Source organism: Candoia aspera, chromosome 2 (genome assembly GCF_035149785.1).
Source record: "Candoia aspera isolate rCanAsp1 chromosome 2, rCanAsp1.hap2, whole genome shotgun sequence".
NCBI lineage: Eukaryota > Metazoa > Chordata > Lepidosauria > Squamata > Boidae > Candoia > Candoia aspera.
In genome coordinates this window covers 24612430-24639429 of record NC_086154.1, presented here as the reverse complement: position 1 = coordinate 24639429, position 27000 = coordinate 24612430, and the positions used below count along the sequence as shown (strand labels likewise).

Genomic DNA, 27000 nt, shown 5'->3' with positions numbered 1-27000 from the left:
TGTGTGTGTATGTGTGTGTGTGTGTGTATGTGTATGTATATATATATATATATATATATATATATATATATATATATATATATAAACAAACCAGTACAATGGCTTTCAGGAACTTTCACATAAATTATCAAGCTGAACAGCCATAAATCTTATCAACAAACCATAATTTCAGACAGTAGTGAAATGAATAAAACTATTTTCAAAGCAACAGTTTTTACAATATTCCACAAACACATGCAACTGAATAAAGAAAAAAACTATGGGTGGTGTCACATATCCCCTTAGCTAAACCTTTTTTGACATATGAATTTTATATTTCATCTTGTAGCATGCAGATAGGGAAACTATGATCCTCTCTAGGGCTCCATAGTAAAATATGAATCTAATCAGCAAAGAGGAGGAGTATCTTATATGGAAATGAAGTATTAGGAAGAGATAAAGTTGAAATTACTTCAGTACTGAGGTCTTCTACTAGGAACAGCAGAGTAAGAATTGTAAGGACTTTATTTATTTTAGCTAATTTAATGCTATGTAACTGAATGCCTCAGGTAGTTAATAAAGAACAAATATGGTGGTCAAAGCTTTGGATATCATGCCGTTTTGAAAAATCTTGGGCATAAATAGAACTTCCTTCCTTTTGGTCCTGCAATCTTGAGAATTAGCAAGGTAGAAAAAAATCTCCACCAGAACCATTTAATTTTAGTAGGCTTGCTGGACCATCTGCTGGAGGCAGCTGTTCTCCAGCTACAGAATTGTGACCAAACTAAATAAAGGAGATTGTGGTGGATTTCAGTAATGCTGCTGGTTCTCTGGAAGGATGGAACACATTCCAAGGAGGGGAGCAGGATAAGAGAAAACACAGTCCAGAGCGGGAACGTGGGAAGACTAAGAGGTTCAGAGTAGCCACACCCTAGATCCTCCCAGGCTATTTCCCTTTAGGTTACGTAGAGTAGCTTTAGTCTGGCAAGATTCTGTCATACAGTGTGAGCAAATAAAGAACTGAAGTTTGGCTGGATTGATTCTCTGTCATTCTTGGGCTGGGCCTGACAGAGATATCCACTTACTCTACAGGCCCTAATCTATTCCATGAGATTACAGGCAGCACGAACATTTAAATCTTCCATCTGCACTGCTGCAGAGAAAAAAGCCAATGTCCTTAACTTGAGAAAAATTTATAAATATTTTGAGCCTAGGGGGAACTGTCAGAAGATACCCTTTTACCAAACTCCACATACTCTCTAAACTCCAAACTCTCTAATTGGGATACTTAAGAAATAGATGGCCGTGAGTTTGGAGATGGCCAAAATTAATATTTCAGGGATAGGCTAGTTATGACTTTCTGAATTAGCCTTTACTCATTCCAAAAACTACAAATGGCAACTCTGAAATGATCGAAGGCCAGGACCAGTGCAAATGGAGGCTGCTGAAAGACCTCGGCAATCTAAACATGCCTTTACAAGGAAACAGGTAGAGAGCCAGGCCCAACAAGCTTCATCCCAGGATCAAGGCAATCTGTACTAACAGAGCTGAAACACTGGTTTCAGGTACTTGGGGAAGGGGGTTGTGGAATGGAGAAATGGCAGAATATCTTGCTAAGACTTACATTTCTTATTCAAAAAGAAGAAAATTGGTCATTTTGTAGCTCTCCTAGAGAGGTGAGAGACTTTGCAAAACAGCTAATAGCATAAAGGATTTTGGGGGGGACAGGGTGGGGGAACAACTATATGCTCTGCCACATTGTGGGAACTTTATTTACAAATCACTGTTTGTGCTATATACTTTAAAAATGATACAGATACATCAGAATCTGTCAACGGAAGCTTTGGAAGTCTAGCTCATCTCCAACAGACCATCACATCCTTGGCAAAAAGAATTTATAGTGCCTAGAGTATATTAAAGCAGGACATAGGTAGAGAATATGAGCTTAGTATGTGTGGTATGCAGTCTGATATACCCTCTCCTTAGCCTTAAGAGGCATCTGCTGCAACAGATTTAGTGCACCACATGGAAGAACTATCCAGGGAGATAGGAAAGTTATAAGATTCCTCCCATAAAGACATCGAAAGCCTGAAAATGTGAGTCCCACTATTCTCCTAAGTAAAATTTCTATGCTGCTCCATTCCTGATGTTTTGCCTCAGTAGACTAATACATCTTTCTTCCCATAATGTCACAACTGAGAGGGTCCAACTATGGGTCCCTTCAGATGAAACCTCTTATGAGATGGGACCCTGAACAGGGCCTGCATCCCAGGTCTTATAGGATGGGCAGATTCATTTCAAAGCTGGTGGCTTTGGAAATAACCCTGCAGGGTTTGAAGGTTTACAGCAGCACCCTGAATTACTCTAAAAACTGACAGCCAAATCTAGACGGTTTTACCCCTACCCTGGCTGTTGCATGCTGAACGAGTTTAAACTTTTAGACAGTTGTCAAGGGCAGCCCCAGTTATAGTCATCAAATTGTGAAGTAACAGGGGCATGAGTGACATGCACAGTGCTCCCCGGTCCAGGAAATATTACAATTGGTGCACAAGATGTAATTGTGCAAAGGCTTTCCTGGCCACAATCCCCACCTGCTGCTCAAGCAGGAGTTGCAAATGCAGAAGTCCTAGATTACACACCAGCTCTGTACAAGGGGAAGGTGACCTCATCCAGAACTATAGATATGGAGTCAGAAATCTTTCATACCCACAGCCACTCCAAATTGCTAGAATTCAGCCTACATCTGTTCCTCCCATTTCCTTTTTCAGAATGACCTCACCTCCACAGTGCAAATCTCTTTGTTGAGATGAATCTAAGTTAACTTCAAAGAAACCAAGTACATGAAGCCATTAGTGGACAGCTAGGGCCACTGAATGGAGCAGAGCTTAACACAGAGGAGAAGCTGCGCACAGAAAAAGAATATTATCTTAAATAGCTTTCATGAGCACATTAGAGAAATGCAGGTTATTGATCTTACACACTCAGCCCACCCAAGCATAAAGAATTACACACTTAGACAAAGTAGGTTCAAAAGGAAGTAAAGGGAATCTTACTGATTTATTTGGTTCAGTTACATCCATCTTCACTAGAAAAATGATGTTCCTTGTTTCTTCTGTTCTTTCCCTAAACTTAATGAACTCTTAGCCCTCATAGCTGCTAAGAGCTGCATGCAGAGAATGGGAAAAATCCTTCTTCAAGACCCAAACATGTGGCCATAATGGAGGGAGAGAGAGCAGTATGCATGCTGCCTCCTCGGTCGGTGCAAGAAGGAAGAGAGAGAGAGGAAGTAGGAGTGGCAACAAACAGCTTCCTCACACATAGAGAATTGCATCATGGGATCAACTCATCTATATGCTAATGAGGCATGCTGATTTGTTAACATCTCCAACAGTACAAACCACAAACTGCTGATTCCCCTGCTAAATTATATTGAAAAACAACAAGGGTAATACCAGAGATTTCTCTTCATTATGTGGTATAATTGTGGTACAGAATATTATCCAGGGAAAACATTACTAATACTTCTTCACGTTTAAGACATAAGCTGTCTTTACTACTTTTTATCCATTTTTTCCTAGTTACCAAAAAAAGTTTAGGATGAGTAGAATCATCTATTTTAGTGCCACTGAAAAGACCAGTTAAATAAGGACCTTGTTGCTGCCTGAAAGTCTAAATGAGTGCCAGAACTGTGTGATCGAGGGCCATACGTTTCCTAGGTGATAAGCTTTTTCACGTTTTTCTCTAGAAGGTATTTAAAAGAGAGGGAAATAAGGCTAATCTTCCCTCCTGAGAAAAGTTAAGTGTCCACTGACATTTTTTTTCAGCAACTCTGTGTAATAATTCAACAGACTGATTCACCCACTGTGTTTCTTCCCAATGTAATGGAAGAATTTTTTAAAAAATCAACAACAAAATTGAAAACTACTTCTCCATGGTTCTGTCAAAGGTGTTCCACTATATCCAAGTTAAGAATGTTTGTTTATATTTATCAGATTTGCTTGTTAAATTTATATCCTGTTGTTCTTCCAGAATAGGAGTAGTGTTCTTATCATTCACTCCTCCAATTCTGTCTTCACAACAATATCCCTGGAAGAATAGTTGGACTAAGATATATAACAGCTGGGCCTAAAATATCCCAGTCAGGTTCCTTGGCTTAGAGTAGAACTGATAGATGATCTTACACATATCGAACTTACATACAAATATATTTTATATTTAGGATTCATATATTAGAACATTTGCACTCTTATTATGGTTCTGAAACCATGTTTTATTTCCTTGAAGAGTTTTGTTGGCTTTCTTACTCTTCCTTTCTCACAGGCCTTGTTAGATAGCTATGCCCATAGAAAGATAAGTTGTACTTTCAAAAGGTAGCTGCTCCAGAGAAAAAGTATGGTTTAATAATGGTCAAGGGACCCTATCAAGGATGGAAGGAAGTTCCTTATATGGAGTGATGTTAAGGTGGAGCGAAGGAAGGAAGTTCTTAATATGGAATGATGCTAAGGTGGAGTGAAGGAAGTTCTTAATATGGAATGATGCTAAGGTGGAGTGTGGGTAACTGAGCAAGGGGTGGTATTCTAAAGAAGGAGTTGAATGGAATGTATATAATGTGCTGTAAGGAGGGGGTCCTGTGTGATTGCCCACCTAACAGCTTGCTGTCATTGCTTTTGCTCCTGGGTGAAGAATAAAGAACTTTATTTCATGCAACTGCCTGTTTCTTTGGTCCCAGCTCAGAAACAAACTTGGTAAGGAAATAAAAATTCTAACAGAACTGAACATTGTCCAGTCAATGCCTAGCACAGCCTTTCTCAGCCTTTTGACCCTGGAGAAACCCTTGAAATATTTTTCAGGCCTCAGGGAACCCCTGCACATTTAGGCTCAAATAGAGGCCAGAAGTTACAACATTATTGTATTTGTTTCATGGTAGGCCTGTATATAGGCACTAACAGTGTTCTTAAACTAAACATAAAGAATGAAACTTACCTCTTTAATGTGAAGTTGCCTGGATTTGAAATATTTTTTTTAAATAAATCGTGATCTCCCAGGGAACCCCGAGTGACCTCTTGCAGAACCCGAGGGTTCCGTGGAACCCTGGTTGAGAAACCCTGGTCTAGCGCCTTAATCACTAATCACTGGCTCTCCCGTGTACATTTTATTTTTTTTTTAATTTATACAGCTAATTAAACAAAATGTTGACTCCATTTCTCCTGTCCATAGCATCATTTTAATCATATAAATGTGTGCTGGGATTGTACGTTTGATAGGCTGGTGGGGCACTTATTTCAAAAAATGTAAAGAGTAGACACAGTTAGAAGGGACGCGGTGGCGCTGCGGGTTAAACCGCTGAGCTGTCGATCGGAAGGTCGGCGGTTCGAAACCGCGCGGCGGGGTGAGCTCCCGTTGCTCGTCCCAGCTTCTGCACACCAAGCAGTTCGAAAACATGCAAATGTGAGTAGATTAATTGGTACCGCTTCGGCGGGAAGGTAACGGCGTTCCATGAGTCATGCTGGCCACATGACCCGGAAGTGTCCTATGGACAACGCCGGCTCCAAGGCTTAGAAACGGAGATGAGCACCGCCCCCTAGAGTCGGACTCGACTGGACTTTACGTCAAGGGAAACCTTTACCTTTACCTTTAGACACAGTTAACATTTAAAAGAATGCTTCTGCAAAGGAGTAAATATCATGCACTGGGTGCAAAACTCTTAATTATTGAGTATCCAGGTATGCCTATTCCATTAAGCAGGTGCTACCATCTGTCCTTGAATGGAGAGGTACCTCCCCTCACCTGGATGGGACAGAATATCACTTTTGAATAAAATCAATTCTAAATAAATGGCTGCAGTTCTCCCCTTTAAAACCAAAACCCAAGAGGTTTTGGAGTGTGTCATGCTAGTCTACAAACCCAACATGGTGTAATGAGGAAAAGAAGAATATGGATGTGCATAAATACATCAAAGTAGCAATTTGAAAGAACAGTGTAATGGCCACAAGCTAACTCAAATACAGTCACCTCCATAATTCAAACATACAGCTTTGCTCAGCTATCTTGAAAGTTAAGAAAAGGTATGTTGCTTCTTCAAACAGTTGCCAGCAGATCCAGCAAATGCACCAAGGCCAGATCTAATGCACTTTTTTCTGCTTCAGATTCAAATACTGCTCACATTTACTGCACAGAAATATTAAAATATTTTAAAACTTTTACAGATTCCTTACCAACTGTACTTTAATGGTTCCTATTCGGTTTAGGAAGGGCAGTGACCATATAACCACCCAGAGTCCCCCTTTTAGGGGGAGATGGGCAGTGATAGAAATGTGAACAATAAATAAATAAATATTTTCAGAGGGTGCTAAAAGTGTCTCAATTAGAACAGCAGGAGGTTAAAAATTAAGAGCCCCCTTAATTTGCTACCATGAGAAATCTTTAGCTTCTGAATTTCTGCATATCAGGAAGTTAATCTATAATGAAACTTCACCATGCAAAAGTTTCCCAATAACTAGTATTCAAAGCCACACCACCTTTGATCCTATTGGTAGTAACTAGAGTAGCTAGTATCCTTGGGAGAAGAGCAATGACAAATCTCGATAAAATAGTTAAGAGCAGAGACCTCACACTGACAACAAAGGTCCGCATAGTTAAAGCAATGGTGTTCCCCGTAGTAACATATGGCTGTGAGAGCTGGACCATAAGGAAGGCTGAGAGAAGGAAGATCGATGCTTTTGAACTGTGGTGTTGGAGGAAAATTCTGAGAGTGCCTTGGACTGCAGGAAGATCAAACCAGTCCATCCTCCAGGAAATCAAGCCAGACCGCTCACTTGAGGGAATGATATTAAAGGCAAAACTGAAATACTTTGGCCACATAATGAGAAGACAGGACAGCCTGGAGAAGATGCTGATGCTAGGGAGAGTGGAGGGCAAAAGGAAGAGGGGCCGACCAAGGGCAAGGTGGATGGATGATATTCTAGAGGTGATGGACTGTCCCTGGGGGAGCTGGGGGTGTTGACGACCGACAGGAAGCTCTGGCGTGGGCTGGTCCATGAAGTCACAAAGAGTCGGAAGCGACTAAATGAATAAACAACAAAGCTGTAATAGATGGGGAAAGTACCATTTTTTTCCTCTTGCCTGATGTTTTGTACAGTAGATAAGTTTACTAAGTTTTGACTCCAAGTTCTAGAATCATGTCTGTCTGTGTAAGTGATAGATTTTCTCTACACCTTCATAATTACATACAGTGAGCTTCTATCAATTCTCCCTTTATTTGTTTTTTAAAATAATAACTCCAAATGTTTTACCTTGCTCTAGTCTTTTCTCACTTTTCTTACCCTCCCCCAACCCTTCTCCAGATCTATAATAACCTTTTTAAACTGAAGTAATCAAAACAGTACACAATATTAAAAACGTTACCCTTCAGTCCAGTGCTTCTTAAACTGTTTGATCGAATTACTCATTTTCCCAGTTTCGAATAATATCATTACCCCACAAAAAAAGCACACTCTGTTTTTTTATACAAAGGTCTTGGTAACAGCAGTCCCAAACTGGATCCCTGACTCACCAACAAGGAATCACAAATTGTCCCCAGGATATGCCCAAATTACACCTCCCCCAATTTAAGAACCCCTGCTGCAATCTATGTGTATAAAGATATTATATTGTTGGTCATATTATTTTGACCTATTCCTAACCATTCTCACGTGAAATTTGCTTTTTAAATGTTTTCATTGAACCATCATCGCAAGTTCATTTTCTGGTATTGATTGATTGATTGATTAATTAATTAATTCAAATTCTGTCGCTGCCCATCTCACTCAAAGAGTGACTCTGGGAGGTTTACAATAAAACTGAAATAAATAAAGATTAAAATATAATAAAAACAATATTCTTAAGTAAAAATATAAATATAAAATCCAAGATAGGGATGTTAATAAGTTCTTAAGTTAAATTCATTTCATTCATGGGAGCCTCTTCAAGGTGCTAACCACCCCTGGGATTGATTACCCCTCCTCATCCCCAAGCGAGATGGCAGAGCCAGGTCTTCACCCCTTTCTGGAAGGCCGGGAGAGTGGGGGCCTGCCTCATCTCTGGGGCAAGAGCGTTCCATAGGGCGGGGGCCATGGCAGAGAAGGCTCTCTCCCGGGGCTTTGCCAATCAACAGTCTTTCACGGATGGGGTTTGTAACATGCAATCTCTCCCTGACCAGGTAGAAACGGTCGATGTAATAGGGTTGAGAGGGTCCCTCAGGTAACCTGGACCTGTGACTATTAATTGGAGTTGCACATCCTCCATGCATACGTTAGTTTTCACATACAGATATGTGCAGTTGGGCAATGAAGAAAGAAGACTTTTATAGAAGTATAGTATGCAAACTATGTACATGGTATTCCATTAAGGAGAATGGTTACTTCTAAGTGATGGAAAGTTAACTCAAACAGCTTTCAACATTCAGAAATTACAGGGTTTTATAGTGTGTATGTGTGTGTGTGTGTGTGTGTGTGTATGTATGTGTGTGTGTGTGTGTGTGTGTGTGTGTGTGTATATATATATATATATATATATATATATATATATATATATATATCGAAGAGAGAAGTGAAAAGCACGTATTAAAGATTCCCTTGAGCTGAGCTTGTCTACTGGTGACTATGTGGGCATCACCATCTCATTTTCTTGGCAGCAATGTGGGGGTGGTTTGCCACTGCTTTTTCCAGGATGTTTTTTTCAACTTGCCAGTCTACAGGCCTGGGAGTTTCCAGTGGCCTCTCATCCAAGTACTAAGCAGATCCAGCCCTACTTATCTTTTTCAAGATCTGCCACCTTCTGTCACAGATGTACACTGCAAAATAAAATTGTTAGTAAAATTATAACAATATATGTTAATATAGGTACCCTTTTTCATAGATCTCTATGTCTTTAAGTATGCTGATCTCTCACTAAAGATAGGTGCTAGAATTCTTCCAAAAACTCAGACTAGAAATATTCTACCACTTATACCAAATACGGTATGTTCAGAAGATAATGCAGCAAGAATTCCTGTGAAAAATTGGGTAAATGGATTATTGCAGCTAATTTTGCTAGTTTTAAATAGATTGGCAAAAGAAACAAATCAGATGGGAGAGAGGGTGTTACTAGATGGGATAAAAGAATATGGAATTAGACATAACACACATTGGAACAGTGTCTTTTGTAGGATTCAGTAAACTTTTGAGCTAACCAGATACGTACAGGTAAAATTTAAATATTTTAATTATTTGCTTTCTTTCTTCTGAGACTAGAAAAAAATCCACTTTCAGATATACTTTCTGACATGGGAAGTGGTATATAAACTGGTATTATTATAGAAGTACCTTGTAAAAGGCCTGAATTAGCAGGACCCTGGGAGTAGACAAAAAGGTTTGCGCTTGGTTTGAAAATATCAATCATTCACTTTAAGTACCTTCACTGCCACCAATGATTTGGGCTTGAGGGCCTGTTGAACAGCTGACTAAATATTCTCTTTCACAATAACTGCAGCCCATCCATGCTTTACCTTATTGTGAGGCACCTGATGATAAGCCAGCAGAAGTAAAAGCTCCTGTTATAGCTAGCTCATCTTCAGAAAACCACATGTATGTATGAATGTATAATTTAGATTTCTAAGGCAGCCTAACTCAATACTGCTTCTGTACAGAATTAAAAACAAAACCACCGGATATTAAATCAGAAAAGCGAAAGATGATTGGAACAGGAAGAACAGACATACATCATAAACAAACCTAGCATAATTTAGTACAGGTGGACACAAACTCTGATCTGTTGCAGATGGCTCTGCCTGAAAAATGAGACATGAAGTGAGTCCATTGTGTTGGATCTTAAGAATAGGCAGAAAAGATGGGGAAAATGGTGGTCCCTCAGATCACTGGGCCCTATGCCATATATGGTTTTATAAGTGAAAACTGGCACCCTGAATTACACCCACAGGCTCACTGGTAATTAGTGCAGTTCACATAGTAGATATTATGCCCATAACTGCTTGTATCACTGGACTAGCTGTTGCTTTTAAGTAGTTTTAAAGGGCACCCATATAGATTGCATTACAGTAGTCCATACACATGGTGACTAAGACATAAGTAGCCATGAGAAGGGAACTACCAGTCCAGGAAAGGCACAATTGGTGTACTAGTGTAATGATTGCCTATTCAAAATCACTATCAGACTCACACAAGGCTTTCATGGATATCTGATTTAATAATGTGTGACGAACCTGACTCCATTACTGCACAGCTAGATTGCACGTCTCTCACGTAGCCTCAGAATGCTGTATATTCCCTTATAAGGGCATGACTTGTATTTCCCTATTCTCTTTGTACTCACTCCCCCGCCCTGATAGAACTGCTGAATAAAAGGAGGTGGGGGCGTGGCACGCGGGAGGCAGCACCAGATCCTCCTGAGATGTAGCGTCTCTCACCACAAAAGAATCCTGTGCCTACCGTTGTTTTTTCGACCTCACCCTTGCGAGGGAATCGTTGGCTCATTCCCCCCCAGGGAATCCCATAGACCGAAGGGCGAAGGACTGGTCGCGCGACGCGACAATAATGAACAGCGTGCAGGATCACAAGCAAAGCTGAGAATAGTAAAAGCGCGGGATGTCTCCCAATAAATCCCCAAACAGCTCCCAGACTCTCCCCCCAAAGTCAGTACAATCCCATGCCCTGCAGGTGCCCCTAACGGTTCCGGCCGGTCTGCGGGAAACGTCCTTGACCAGGCAAGATAACCCAAACATGCATTCTTCCCTCCTCGCATCGCAGCCTGGTACAAGGAACAGGAGCAGCCCCCTCCCGGACAGCAACTCGTGTCAGCACTATGGCATGGGAACCCGTTATGATGTTTTCCAGGAACATTGGAACAGGGACCGTGACAACTAGACACAAATTTGGGCAAATGTTTTCCTGGCCATAGCTGCCACCTGCTCTTTGAAAGACCTCCAAGTGCACAACACTTCTGTCTGCAGAAGTGAAGCCTCATTCAGAACTAAAGATGGAAAATCCCCAGCACCAGAGAAACCAGTGTCACTCTGTCTTGTCCTAACTGGATGGGGAGAAAGTGCCTAAGCCACTTTCTCCCCATCCAGTTCTCAATAGCCTCCACACACTGGGACAAGACTTTGACAGAACCTTTTGGTCAACTAGAAGCCAATATTACAGCTGAGTATTATCTGCATACTGATGATACTTGACCAATGTTGATGAATGACTTCAATCAGTAGCTGATGTAGATGTTAAACAGGAGAGGCAAGAACATCGAGCCCTGTGGCATTCCACAAACCAGGGGCTTTGGGCTTAAACTCTCCTCTCCACCCCCCAGCACTGACTGGAATCAGCCATGAAGAAAGGAGAACCACTGCTACATCATGCCTCCCATTCTCAGTTATTAATCCAGGGGAAACCTTGCTTGATGTATTGAAAGTTGCTAAGAGATCAAGGAGAATTAAGATGGTCATGTTACCTCCATCCCAGCTCTGCCAGAAGTCATCAACAAGTGCAATCAATGGTATCTCGGTACTGTGCCTTAGCCTAAAATCTGACTGAAACGAATCCATAGAACCTGCTTCTTCCAGGGTCCTGTGAAGCTGCAACCTGACTACTTTCTCAACAAACTTTCCTACAAAGGAAAAGTTGGAGACTGTGTGAAAATTATCCAGAACCATTGGGTCCAAAGATTGTTTCTTGAGAAGGATACATACCACCACCTCCTTCAAGGTAGGTGGAATGACCCTGTCATTCGAGGATGAATTCACTACAAAATGGACTCAACCATATGTCACCTTTTGGGAAGCCGTAATCAACCAGGAGGAACATGGATCATTAAATAAGTGGCCCAATTAACAGTTCCAAGGACTCTATCTGCTTCCTCAGGAAATACTAGATCAAATACTTTCTAGATAACAGAGCAAGATCATGCCTCAGTCATCTTGACTGAAACTTCCCAGTCAGAACGTAATTCCAAGAGAATCCAGGTGACTTTCTCTGTGAGATGCCTAGAATATTACTCACAGCAGCCCTTGTGGCCCTTCCCTCCCCGTTAGAGAATGTCCCACTTTATTAGTTTTTATATATATATTTTTATTAAAGATTTTTAAAAAGGAAGATAAAAACTAATTCAAACTAATATAAAGTGAGAAAAAGAAAAGAAAAAGAAAGAAATCAAAGAGAAAGCTAAAAGTGCAACAAAGGGGAAAAAATAAAAGAAAAATAGAAAAAAAAGAAAAAAAAGATAGAAAGAAGTAGCTTCCAATCTTCTTTACAGCAGTTAAAGGAACAATTATAAATTTACCTTTTACTCTACAGTTTCAACTTAACTCTCTTCTTTCTATAATCTTTCCTGTCTAATCATTAAAACCATAAATCGTAAGTTCATTTTTTTTCTGTTTTTACTCAAAAATCCCATAAGGGGTCAGTAATAAATGCAAACATTATCTTTTCTCTGATCAAAGAAGTCAATTTAAGCATCTAGAGAATGGGTCACCTTAAACAGGGCATTGGCTGGCTATCTGAGGATGTCATGAGAAGCTAGGACCCAGACTACTCCCAGGTAAGTGTTGTTATTATCATGTAAAACTGATCTTGCAATCATTGTATTGGTTACCAGTAGGGTTCCAAGTCCAATTCAAAATGCCAGTTTTAATTTAGAAAGCTTTTAATGGCTTAACTCCAATATACTTTAGGGACTACAGTATGTCCTCAAAACTGACTCATCCCATCCTCTAGGGAAGGACGATTAGAGTCCTTACCCTATGAGAAATCAAAGGGACATGGGTCCTTACACAATCCTTTTTGTTAATGTTGTCCATTCAGTGGAATGCCCTGTTCTTGGAGATGCACCAGGCAGATTCCTTATTAAGCTTCTACAAGGCTGTTAGTACCATTTCGTTTAAATGGGCATTTGGATAATGACATTAGAATGCTGTCAGAGATTTTTATATGCATTATTGTGGTTATCTTGTTCAGAGAGGAACTAATTTTGTATGATTATGGATGGGGTCCCTTTATTATTTGTTTGCATTGATTTATCCTTTAATTTTTATTATCATAAAGCTTGAGAGCCAGGGAGGAATAGTTAGTTGGATGGATGGATGGATTAAAGAAGTATTCTTTAGGAGCCCAATTTTCACTGTCAGTAATTGTGGATGCTGCTTATAAACAAATTCTAAGGCAAAGGATACTTGTTCTGTCTCTAACAATTGTCTCTTAAACAATTTTCTCTTTTTCTGCCTATTCCAACTGCTTTCTTTTTGTCTTTCCTCTTTGGGAAGAAAAAATTGCCTCTTTTTTAAAGTTCATTGTTACAGGTTATTCTGGACATAGACTAATCTGACTTGATTCATGTAACACTGGAAAAACAGAACTTCGTTTTCTACTAATGTAGCCTGAGAAAAACACAGATAACTGTAATCTTTCTATTTTAGAGAAAAACTGTAAAACTTAGTTAAATAGTACCTAATTGGGGACAAAAATAATAAATTTTGCAGCAATAGTAATTCCACTTGTGGGAAGGAAACTGTGCCAAATTCCAGACAATCTATCTTTTTGGAAAGGGAGGAACTATTGATAATGGAACTGATTTTCTTAGGTTATGGGGCAGTTACACAGTAGATGAATATGCCAGTCTTCATAAAATTTGTAAAACAAATCAGAAGCTAGACTAGGTAAGGTAGCTAATACAACTCAGAAAAGATGACTGCACAATTTCTCACGGTGACGGACCGGTGACACTGAAACAAGCAAGTAAAGCAATTGATAAAACTAAGTTTACAAACAAGACATTGTGTTGGGGCAGGCAGTCACGATCTAAAAGCAAACATGACTTTCAGAACATATGAAATGGGAATCTTGCCAAGCTTACAAGATTCAGACATTGCCTATTTCAAACCACATTGATTTTACGGATACAGGTAGTGGTTTTTCAGGGGTTGTTATTTTAATCTCACTTTTTCTCCATGTCCTTGGTGGCCTGCCCTAACTAATAACCCCATTTTATTCATTTTTTTCTCCAGATCAAATGACTGATAGTACAATATTGAGGTGTGGCTGTTTTACTGTCTCTCATTTCAGCAATTTCATTCATCTTTAAGCCTACTAATAATCCAGTACATAATATCTGTGCACTGGCTGAAAATGATAAATTTTTAAATAATAGAAATTTTGTGTATAAAAGGCACAAAACCCTTCAACTAATACAATTTGCCTGGGGGACAATTCTGTTTGTTGGTAATTACTGCTAGCTGAATCTGTACTATTCTCACAGTTTGGAACAAAAAAATTCTTAAAATAATAAACATTAACTTCATAAAGATTAGATGAAACAGAGCATCACTATGGAAGCCGTTTAAGTTATTTTGTACCTGCTTTAATGCCTTCACTAAAATATGTCTGAAGAATGTTGAAGTGGGAAGAAACAAACATTCTTTCTCAGGCCTCAGAAAAACTTTTGAAATGGAGATCAAGGATAAAATATCCATAATAATTCAAAATAAGAGCACTAAATGATTCATTTTGTTATGAGCTATGTTATACAAAAAGGCAATTGGAAAAAGTTCTGTAAGTACAATTCTCACCAAAAATTCAGCAATAAAAATCTTCAATAAATAGTAAATTCTAATAATATCTAGCCATGGAGACAATGCTGAGATTGACCTTTTCACCAAATGCCAGAAGGTTTCAGTTATTTACTTATGTAATTGTATCTATTCAAGTACAATTCAGTAATCTGCTATAACCACTTATACACTCATTCTTAGACAATAGCAGCTTAAAAATAAGTCTTTTCATTTTTAAAAAAAATATTATTAGACTTTTATCCCACCTTTTTAATATATAACTCAAGGTGATGAACATATCTAATACTCCTCCCTCCTATTTTTCCCCACAGCAACATCCCTGTGAGATGGATTGGGCTGAGAAAGAGAAAGTGACTGGCCCAAGGACACCCAGCCGGCTTTCATGCCTAAGGTAGGACTAGAACTCTCAGTCTCCTGGTTTCTAGCTGGTTGCCTTAACCACTAGACCAAATTGGCTCTCAGCTAAAGCAGTTGTGTTTTCCTAGTTATAGAATACCCTTCAGAGAGAAAATAATCAGGAAACATCTCCCCCTGCCACCTATTTCAACTCCCAAACTTTAGTATTTCAATTTCTGTTACATGTCAGATTTAATTCCTTGGCAGTACTGATTCCAGAACCTTGGATTTTTCTTCATAGAATTTCAGCTTCTGAAATAAGCTTGTGTTTTTTTTTTCCCCGTGAAGACACCATTTAGAACATACACAGCCTCTGCTGTTTCAGATGTATGTAGAAGTAGAGCTGAATGCCATCAGCAAATTGATCACATCTAGCCCCCAAGTATATGACTGTTTCCTATACCTTCAATGAAATGCTAAATAGTACTGGGGACAAAACACAGCTGGGTGACACAGCTACCAGTATTCTGAAACTGGATCCACGAGGAGGAACGAAACTGTTAAAATACAATTCCTTCAGCTTCTCTCCACAGTACTGAACAGTGGAGAATCGCTTTTTTTTCCCCTCCCCAAAATGCAGTCAGTAATGAATTCTTACTTCTGTTCAATCAACATCAAGATGACTTTTCCTAAACTTGCATTTTAGTCTTCTCCTGACTTGTTTCATTGCCCTCAGTTGAGATGTGTACCAAGGATGGGGATGGTTGTATTCTCCCACTTTCATTAATATCCAATTAGAAGAATAAAGCTAAATAATGAGATTGAGGTGGTGGTGGTACTGTTCTGATCTTTGTATCTCGTGGTTTATATAAGCCACCTCTCTAATCTAGTGCCTTCTAGATGTAATTGGATGTAATTGGAGTGCATTCCCCATAATTCAGAGCCAGCATGGCCCAAAGTAAATTAAGAATTCTAGGAGTTTAATCTAACTCATTCAGAAAGGGTTGGGAAAGTTGAGAGTATACTATGTCTGAAATAAATTCATATATTTTCTTCAGTGAATTTATAATAGATCAGAATAATAGATCAGGTGTGGATGCAGTTAAGTATGCAATGTAGTAAACTTAATCAACTTAAATAGATATGCATATTTAATTTAGCAAGGGTCAGATTTAGGAACACCAGTAGAAGTAGATTTAAACTTTGGTCCCATTAAAATTATTTGTGAAAAGCTATTATTTAAATTATTTATTTATTTTCTTCATTTACAAGTCAATTCAGCTTGTGGTGCTGAATTAAAATCTATATAAAATAATAAAAAGCAAAAAAGTTATAAAATAACAACATTGGAGCAGCAGTAGTACATGTCAGTTTACAGAACAGATCATCACCAGCACACTACACCATTCCTGTCTAAATATGGTTGAAAGCCTTATTTCTTTTTCTATGTGGAAAAAGAGAACAATTTATAATAATCAGATAACGTTTCTATGAAGAGCATTCCCAAATAAACATGCATCACTAAGAAAGGTTTGTCACTAGTGTCTACCACTGAACTTCAATTCGTGAAAAGACACATAGCAAGATCTCTGGTATCATCCTGAGTGATATAGCAGAGTACTTATAGGCAGACAAGTTATCTTGTTTTTTAACTTAAGATAAAATTAAACTCCTATACTGAATTTGTTCTGGGAACAAGTAATCAGCCAATGAAAATGAAATAGAATTAAAGTTAGATGCTATGTCTTATCTTTTTTTTTTTAATCTGTTCAATTGTGTCCGATTCTTGGAGATTGCCTGGACAGGTCCCTGCAGTTTTCTTGGCAAGGTTTTCAGAAGTGGTTTGCCGTTGCCTCCTTCCCAGGGCTGAGAGTAAGTGACTGGCCCAATGTCACCCAGTTAGATTTGTGCCTAAGGTGGGACTAGAACTCATGGTCTCCTGGTTTCTAGCCTGGTGCCTTAACCACTTCACCAAGCTGGCTCTCTACTGGCTTATCTACTCAAGTTAAAAATCTGGCAGAAGTCTTTTGAATCAACTGCAGCTTCTGAACACCTTTCTGTTTTGATCAGTGTCCAATCAGTTCTGGATGTAGGAAATGTCTTTACAGAACTGAACAAAATGATTGCCTTGCAGTAACTTTTTTGTCTGGAGTGTCTACTTTCAACAAGTCTCATTGTACCAGAGTATTTGGGTTTCTTCAATACAATTTTGATCAAATACTCTCATCACTTTTTTTGATGTACTGTATGCTGACAGTTGTCAGCCTGTTGGGTTTGATTATCTGATGATTGCATAATATGATTGAAAAATAAGTTCCAGCTATAGATGGAAAGATAAATACAGTATGCTAATCTTATCTGTATATTAAAGAGTTTTCAGTTTCTGCCTTGGGACAAAGGGAAATGCATATTAAGACAAATAAGGGAAAAGAAAAAGAACAGAACAAATGTAGATTTTTTTAAAAAAATGTTTTATCTAGACTAAGGAAATCAAGGTATGACCTACTGTCTTTTGCCATTTTATTTAACATTTTCTTTCAGAGACAGCTGCTCAAATCAGAAGTTACATATCTGTCAGGCTTTGTTCAAGTCATCAAAAAGGATTCAAACATTAGGAAAACTGGCTTTTTAAGGGTCACTGTGAAACAATAAGAACAAAACAAAATCTACATTTGCAGACTGATTTGGAAAATTAAGCTTCATTGGATACCTTGAGTCTTGTTTTCTGGTAAACAGGCTGCAAATAGAAGCAGACAGTTTTAATGGCTGGAAGGCATGTCTATCAGATGAATACACTGCTGGCTTAATACTTGTATATTGTTTTGCTTTGTTTTGTTTTTGTAGTTTGCTCTTCTGGTATATTGTATTGTCATTTAACAGGTTGGTTTTTGATTAGAAGCTGCCTAGAGTTGTTTGGGACTCAGGCATATATATATATATATTCATTCATTCATTCATTCATTCAAGAAGGGCTCATCAGTTTGGATAATGAGGTAGAAGGAATGTTTATCAAATCTGCAGTCAGCATGAAACAGGATGGGACACATTTATCAGTAAATAATTTTTGAACATGTAGTCTTAATATATGTATGTTTACTTATAAACTATATACACTTATTTTACTGTACTAATATATTATGTACATTATACATTATGGTTGGTTGCACAGTTAGCCAGATGTTTAGATTGGATTTCACATTTCTGTCCACCTATTGAATCCTTCCCAAGGACCTGGGATAGGCAGATGTAGTTTTTTAATAATATTAAAGGTATTGTTACAGGATGTAAGCTTTTCCAAGTAAAGCTGCCTTTTGCAATTGACTGATGGTGATTCTGTCAATGCACATGGTATTCAAGTAGTCCAGTTGTGGAATTGCACCCAAGGCACCTATTACTATTGGTACTATCTTTGCTTTCTTTTGCCACAGTCGTTCTACTTCTATTATTATTAGTTCCATTGCCAGATGGAACACACCACACACGGATACATATAGTATGTTAAGCATTAGTATAGTTTAACTTCTTTCTTATTTTTTTAGACACAAAGTAAATACATATATTCTAATATTTTCTTCCTGCACTCCAGTGGATCATTTTATGTACCCCCTAGAATATATTCACCCACTTTGGAGAGCTCAAAAAACAGAAATTCAAAATTATCTTGAGAAGTGGACTGAAAGTAACAGAATGCAATTTAATTGTGCAAAGTTCTTCACTTAGAAAAAATAAATTAATGCACAGCTCTAGAGTGAGGAATGCTTGTCTTGATAATAGTATTCATGAAAAAGATTCTGCAGTTGAAGTTTATCACAAGCTCAGTATGAGTCAACAGTATAACCTCATTTGATTAAAAAACACATGCATTTTGAGGTTGTATTAATAGAAGTACACTTTTTAAATCATAGGAAATAATTATTTCGCTTCATTCTACTTTGGTCAGATCCCATCTCAAGTATTACATCCATTTCTAGGTATCTGTTTTAAGAGAAACTGGAAGAGGTGCAAAAAAGGACAACAAGGATGGCCAGAAGTTTCAAAACTAAACTTTGGGAAGAAAGATTGAGGAGTTGGGTATGTTTAGAATTTAAAAAAAAAGGTTGCTGAAGGAGGACATGAGAGCACCTTTCAAATACCTGAGTGGCTGTAACACAGAAGGTATATTCCAGAGTATATGACACAGAATATGGATTAAGTTACAGGAAGGCAGATTTCTGTGGAGTGTTAGGAAAAACCTCCACACAGTAACAATTGTTCAACAGCAGAAGCAAATACTGAGAAAGACTGTGAATTCTGCTTGGAGATGCTCAAGCAGAGGCTGGACAGCCACCCACTGAATATGTTTTTATTTGGTTTCTTATGCTGAGTAGGGCTTAGACTCAGTGATCTAAATGCCCCCTTCCATCCTGTGATGGAATGTGTCTACAAAGGGGGAGGTGATGTGATAGACTACAGTAATGCAGCTGGTCCCCAGGAAGGAGGGAGCACATTCCAAGGAGGGGGGCAAGACAAGAGAGAGCACAGCCCAGAGTTGGACCGTGGGAAGAGGAAGAGATTCAGAGTAGCCACACCCTGGAAATCTCCCAGGGTACAGTATATCCATTAGGTTAGAGTAGCATGGGTTTAGCCTGGCAAGATTATGTCTATACGGTGTAAGCAAATAAAGAACTGAACTTTGGCTGGATTGCTCCTGTGTCATTCTTGGGCTAGGCCGGACACTTCCTTTATGATTCTAAGAATCTATGGGCAAGTACAATAGCAGTGTACTGGGGCAGCAATATTGGGGAAATTAGAGAGTTGCAGTTCTAATACATCCCAAGAGCACCAGGTTGGGGGAAATGAACATAAAGTTACAGATGAGCCTCAAGATAGTCAGTGTTGCCTATCACTGTATGCTAGCTGGGGAATTCTGGGAGTTGGAGTCCACACATCTTAAAGCTGCTTAAGTTGAGAAAGGATGGTCTACGCTGTGATTAACCCTTTGACTAACTGGTACCTCATAGATTAGTCAGGTGTCTAATAGTCTCTTGTTCTATTTTTAGTTTGCTTATTCAGTTGCTCTTCAGAGATTCGTGTGATGAGAGACCACTGGTACACCATTAACGTTCCTGGTTGAACTGTCATATGGGTGGCTTTGATAAGCAGCTCACGTAAACACTATTGAGGGAAAAGTCTTGTCCCAAATTATCTGCATATGACACCACCACTCAACTCAGAACTTTTTGCCTTGCTCAAGGCCAAGAAAAAAATGCATAGCAAATTTCTTAAATTAAAAATAATTAATTTTAACCATTTTTAGCAAGAATATCTATGAAGGTAGGAAGGAACCAATAGTTCTGGTGGTTATATTTGGCTGTAATGATTTCAAGAATTAAGAAAGTTCCCCAAATTCTGACACATTTTGTTTTATTATTTTCACTGAAATACTTTAAAACTATTCACCATAGAAACAAATAATTTTATTGGTATAATTAGCAGTTGGGGGAGGAGCTATTGGAAAACTCAGTGTTCTGGATTACCTTCAGGTACAACAGTGAGGGATGTACTCTATGAAATAGAATTATACTTTTACAAGCCAGAGTTGCCTTGGGGTATGATCCTTGCTGTTCTATTCTTTGGTATGTCAAGAGACATACAGTGGTGATGGGTGCCCTGTTGAAAGACCTGAAGGACCAGTTTGAGGACAGGTCATCCTGGAGAAAGTTCATCTATGTGGTTGCTAAGAAGTGGCATCAACTTGATGCCACATAATCAACAATCATGTCAGGAGAAACATACAAGTAAGTTGGATGTAGTTGGGATGGGATAAAGAAATTTGTGAGGTAGGGCAAGAAGTGATAGCATCAAGATGAATGGGTACAGAATAAATGTGGATTGAATATAGAAGTGAGTGACTAGTGTGAAATAAATATATTGAATGAGTGAATAATGAATGAACTGCAAAATAAATATATGAAGGAAGATAGATTGAGAGAGAGACTAAGAAAGTCATGGCTAAATGGAGGTGATGAGATCCTCAGACAAAGAGAGAGGAGAAGTTTAAAGAACAAAATGGGGTGCCAATTGCACTGTTACCTGGTTGTCTCTCAGATAGTCACTCATGGTTTGGTCTCCTCACATGTAGACCATTGCACTGTACTCTACATAGGGCTGCCCTTGAAAATCACCCAGAAGCTGCAGCTGGTCCAGAAGGCAGCAGTCCTGGCAATTATGGGCATGCTCATGTAGCATTGCTTCCTGAGCTGCACTGGTTACCAATAGGCTTCTGTGTGCAATTCAAGGTACTGATTATCGCCTATAGGGCCCTTCATGGCACAGGAACTGGTTATCTGAGGGACCATGTGCTTTCTGTAGTTTCTGCTGATCCTGTACAATCCTGTACAAGTGGGCATGCTCCTGGTCCCATCAACTGAACAGTGTCATCTGATGGGATCCAGGAAACAGGCCTTCTTAGTTGTAACACCTGCCCTCTGGGACAATGTTTATCCTTAAAACCCAGTCTTTCTCCAGGCCTTGTGTTAGATTACATGCCAGATTGTTTTTAGAATGAATGGTCTTTCTTCATCTGGATGCCTGTGGAAGCAAGGATGGTTTGCAAGGACAGAAAGGTATGGAGAGGCATAATGAATGGTATAGCTATAGTTCCTTTTCTTATCTTATGTGTTTAACTTCTTCAGATTTCCTTCTCCTTTTCCACACTTTGAATAACATTCCTTATTCTGAAAGGGAATACTGTAATGTTATTTGTATATACATATGGACAATCAAGGATTCACTGAATGGATCGAGGAAGCATGCAGGTCAGGAGCATGTTCAGGACAGCCTGAAAAATCAAGATAGTTTACATGCATGACATATATAGAATTGAGGTGGGGCTTCAGTCATAATGTTGCAGCCTCCATCTTGACATTTTTGACCTCCCAGAAATCCCTGATGGAGACTGAATTAGAAAACTTATTCTAGAGCTACAGTAGAACACTGTAGATTGAAACTATGCTAAGAAACAGAGGGATGTAATACAAAGTAGCACCTTAACATTTCAGCTCACATAATAAAAAACATAACATAATAAGGAAAGCAACATATAAAAACAATACTCATAGGTACTGCATCTTTCAAATTCCAGAAAAATCTGGCTATATTGTATAAAATACAAACCAGTTTCTGATCCTATACAGTACCAATCATGTGTTCACAACTAGGTTTCTTTGGTTCTGCCTCCTAGACCTCACAAGATTTCATGAATGTAAAAAATTAAAGTATCTGTCAAGTCATTTTCAGTCTCTGGTGACTTCACAGTTACATCAATTTAGATTTTTTGTCAACAAGAGAAGTAGTATGGATTGTCTTCTTCCGGCATTTTTTCAAGTTCCCAATCTAACCTACAGGGATTTCTTGGTTGTGTCTCATCCAAATATCAACCCTTTTGAGGTCAGCCAAGGTCACCTAGATATACAGCACTGAAATCTTAAAGATCTAGATCTCCTAACTTACAATGACTTTTTCTCTGGTTTATCATTAAACGAATACACCCCTGCTACAGAAACAAAACCTCATATGCCAGTCAACCCAAGTGATTAATCCAGCCTGTTCCAATTTTGCGCTTTCAAGATGTTTAGCTATTCACAGAATTCTCAGGCAGCATGACCATTGGGATGGTAGGCACTCTAATCTCCTCCCACCAAAAAATAATAATAATAATGGGCATCCTATTTAAATGTCTGGCCTAAATGGGCTGCAAAAACTAGGAAGCATCACTATCAAAAGTTCTACCAGAACTTACAATGAAATATTGTTTGGAATATTCCACCATGCTATGCAGACATTTATTTATTTATTTGATATATATTGCTGCCCATCTCAAGTACATCACTCTGAATGGTTAACAATTAATACAAACAAGATAAAAACATTATAGCAAAATAATAAATAATATATAGAGGAGCTGAAATAAAAACGAGCCAAGAACAAAAAACAGAATCATGATTTATGGTCAAGCACACACCCAGAACCCCAGGCTTGAGAACAAGACCAGGTTTTCAAGGCCTTATGAAAACCCAGCAGGGTCAGGGTAAGTCTGATCTCTGAGGGGAATGGTGCTTCAGAGGGTGGGTGCCATGACAGAAAAGGCTTTCTTCCTGGATCCTGCCAGATGACACTCTGTAATAGATGGGACCTGGAGCATGCCTTGGCTGCCAGATCTGACAGGATGGACAGATACAACCGGGTTTTCTGGATTAATCAAGACTTCTAACGCAATTGCCTTATTATTTGCAAAAGATCTTCTGGCCCTTATTACCACTTATTTTACTTATTCTTCAAGCTGAACATGTACTCTCTATGGTTGTTTCAGACTTTGGGTAGACAGCATGCCAGCAACCTCTCAGACTTTGTAGCATCCTTGAAACAGAGATAATTACTACCATGTGAGCTGTCAGTATTTAGATTAATTCATCTTGAAGCATCAATGCATATGTCCTTCAAAGGGTATTTCTCTGGACCTGAAACATCAATTCATTCCTCAAGACATTCCCTGCAAGTGACAAACTGCTATTATAGAACACTTCATTAGCAGTCACAACTTTTTGAAATACCTTTTTAATTAAATCCACCACCACCACAAGTGTTTAAGCAAAAAGTACAATTCTTTTGGAGGTGAGGGGAGGGGATCAAAACAGTAGAAGAAGTGAAGCCAAGATGTTACCAACACATTTTCCTTGATTTTAGAAGCCTTTGGAAAATCTGACTAAATACACATTTTCAAATATGTTTAAAGATAGGAGTAAAACAAAGTTTTCTCTTTAAAGATTGCTAGCCTCATAAGTTCCTAATGAATCAGTCAACACACACACTATGTATATATTACATAATTTCCTAGCTCAAGGTGAAAAGGAGTGTGATTAATCCTTCATGACATGCTCTGAGCTTTCGGATCACATAGGTTTCTCTTCCTCCTTCCAACATACTGCAATTGATGTCATCTGACCTGCAGATACCTTTCTGAAAGCCCTGACATTATTGTACTAATTATCTACCTTAATTTACAGCCAAAGCCCAAAGACTACTTTGCTAAATACCTAAAAAGAGGAGGATAGTAGAGAGGAACCTTGCGCAGAAATATTCCAGTTTGCATTTAAATTGCCGCATTCCCTTGATGAAGAAGTGAAAATATGTCCAATCAAAATGTAGGAGCTAGGATATAAAATGCTGTTCAGCTGGGCGAGGCAAATGAGGAACTCAGAGCAGTCAGTCCCTTCCCAGTTTGTTTTATAGGCTGCCAGAGGAAGAGATTTTCCAATTCAGAGTGGTAAATAGGTCTCTAGGAAGGGATAATTGTGGTAAATTATAGGGACGTAACAGGATGCCTGAACCTGTATTGCTTATCGTTCCTCCTTCTTTTGAAAGCCAGTTGCTAAGAAGATCATGTGCCCCTATCAGGTGTTTATACTTAAGAAAAGTCACCATCCCCCCTCCAAATTCTTATCTCCGAATTCTTATCTCTGAAAGAAAGCTTTGCCTCCCTCCACTTCCTGGCTCTCAGCAAAAGCCACTACACAAACCAACCTTATTCTATACTCTTTTAGAGCCGGCTTTATTTATTTATTTATTTATTTATCGCATTTCTTCACCGCCCATCTCGTACAAACGACTCTGGACGGTCGTTTAATCTGAGACGGAGGTCCTCAAGCAGGTGCTCAGCCCGCGAAGCAACGCGTCCATAATCACAGAAAGGGCCACCAACCACTAAGAGAATAACACCAAGAAATGCCTCTGCTGGAGGCTCGACCCAAGTGCTGCCCCTTCGGCCGCCTCACAGCCGCGTCCTCCGCAACAGCGGACGGTCTTGCTTTACCGGGGACCCTTCCTCAGTGCGAGGGGGAAGGCTCACGCAAAGCAACGGAGGGCGACCAGCTGTTCTCTCCAGCCTCCTCGCAGCCTCTCTGGGACTCGCCGAAAGGGAAGGATCCGCGCCGCGCCATCTCCCCTCCGTTCCTCGACTTCTCCCCCTATTCCAGGGCGTCCGACTTACCCACTCCAGCAGCCTCAGGAAAGCCAGGGGTTCCTTCACCGCCTGGAAACTGCCCTTGGAGGCCAGCTGGGGGGAAACAAAAGCGGGGGCAAAGTCAGAGGATGCCCGGAGCGAGGGGGAGGGGATCCCAACCTCCGTGCGCCCGTGGCGAAGCCTTCCCGCGCGCCGCCGCCGCTTCCTCCTCCTCCTCCTCCTCCTCCTCCTCCTCCTCCTCCGGCTCCTTTACCTGGTTGACGGTTTCCATCCCTGCCCAGCTCTCAGCGCGCAAACTGCAGCTCCGCTCGAGGCACCGGCGACGGTGGCTGCAGCAGCCAGCTGCGAAGAGCGCCCGGAAGAGGCTGTAGGCTCGTCGCCTGCGGCGAGGAGCCCAGGCTGGACAGCGAGCTGAGTTCCCGGAGAATATCCACGCCCGAGCCGAGCGCGCTGGGAGGAGGGAAAGGGAGGAGGGGGCGGGCTGCCCGCGTTCGCGGCTTTGCCTTGCCGCCTTCTTCGTGTCAGCCGCGCGTGAGTTGGTCGAGCGCAGGGCAGGCGCAGGTAAGGTAACCGCCGAACGGCGGGCCTTGACACGTCTTCTGCCCGGACAAGAACAGCGCGTTTCCTCAGCTTACCCGAACGGAGCCGACCACCTCGGGAACTCCGAGGTCTGAAAAAGAAACAGGCGGTCCTGGGTACGACCAAGCCGAAACTGTTCCCGCGCTACGTCCTTCACTGTGTTATCACGAGCCGTTGGCAGGCCTGGCGCCTGCCACTGTTTAATGCAATTTCCAGATATACGCTCAGTTTCCTCGTTAACTTTAGTGGGCATACAGTTTATACACTTTTATATAGTTACTTAGAAATAAGCCCTTGTTAGCTTTTTAGGACCGATGTGTATTCTTTATTTTAACTGCACCGACGGAATGTTTGATGTTCAACGTACGATGGATCGCTATTGGGGCGCCAGCTGTGGAGTGGCTAAGAGTCTCATAATCATCAATCCATCGTGATTTGGGAAGCGCAGATGAAGGGGAGGGGAGAACAGCGCAAAAAAGGAGTAGTGTATGCGGGCAATAGCCAATACTTGAAGATGCCGGTATGGCAGTTTAGTTCTTTTGTTGTTTATTCATTTAGTCAATTCCGACTCTTCGTGACTTCATGGACCAGCCCACGTCAGAGCTTCCTGTCGGTCGTCAACACCCCCAGCTCCCCCAGGGACGAGTCCGTCACCTCTAGAATATCATCCATCCACCTTGCCCTTGGTCGGCCCCTCTTCCTTTTGCCCTCTACTCTCCCTAGCATCAGCATCTTCTCCAGGGTGTCCTGTCTTCTCAATATGTGGCCAAAGTATTTCAGTTTTGCCTTTAATATCATTCCCTCAAGTGAGCAGTCTGGCTTTATTTCCTGGAGGATGGACTGGTTTGATCTTCCTTCTCTCAGCCTTCCTTATGGTCCAGCTCTCGCATCCATATGTTACTACAGGGAACACCATTGCTTTAACTATGCGGACCTTTGTTGTCAGTGTGATGTCTCTGCTCTTAACTATTTTATCGAGATTTGTCGTTGCTCTTCTCCCAAGGATTAAGCGTCTTCTGATTTCCTGACTGCAGTCAGCATCTGCAGTAATCTTTGCACCTAGAAATACAAAGTCTTTCACTGCTTCTACATTTTCTCCCTCTATTTGCCAGTTATCAATCAAGCTGGTTGCCATAATCTTGGTTGTTTTGAGGTTTAACTGCAAGCCAGCTTTTGCACTCTCTTCTTTCATCTTCATCATAAGGCTCCTCAGTTCCTCTTCGCTTTCAGCCATCAAAGTGGTATCATCTGCATATCTGAGATAGTTAATGTTTCTTCCAGTGATTTTAACTCCACCCTTGGATTCCTCAAGCCCAGCATGTCGCATGATGTGTTCTGCATACAAGTTGAATAGGTAGGGTGAGAGTATACAGCCCTGCCATACTCCTTTCTCAATCTTAAACCAGTCTGTTGTTCCGTGGTCTGTTCTTACTGTTGCTACTTGGTCGTTATACAGATTCTTCAGGAGGCATACAAGATGACTTGGTATCCCCATACCACTAAGAACTTGCCACAA

General features: G+C 40.2%; 1 protein-coding gene across 1 annotated transcript in view; it reads right to left on the bottom strand.

Moving 5' to 3' along the window:
- Window positions 1–25398, bottom strand: part of SYNPR (synaptoporin) — a 170724-nt gene extending 145326 nt beyond the window's left edge. Inside the window, exons 1-2 of the mRNA XM_063296417.1 lie at window positions 25159–25398; window positions 24933–24998 (exon numbers count right to left, since the gene is read on the bottom strand). Coding sequence (XP_063152487.1) covers window positions 24933–24998; window positions 25159–25176 — 84 coding nt within the window. The 5' untranslated portion in view covers window positions 25177–25398. The remainder of the gene's footprint in view (window positions 1–24932; window positions 24999–25158) is intronic.
- Window positions 25399–27000: the final 1602 nt, after the last annotated feature.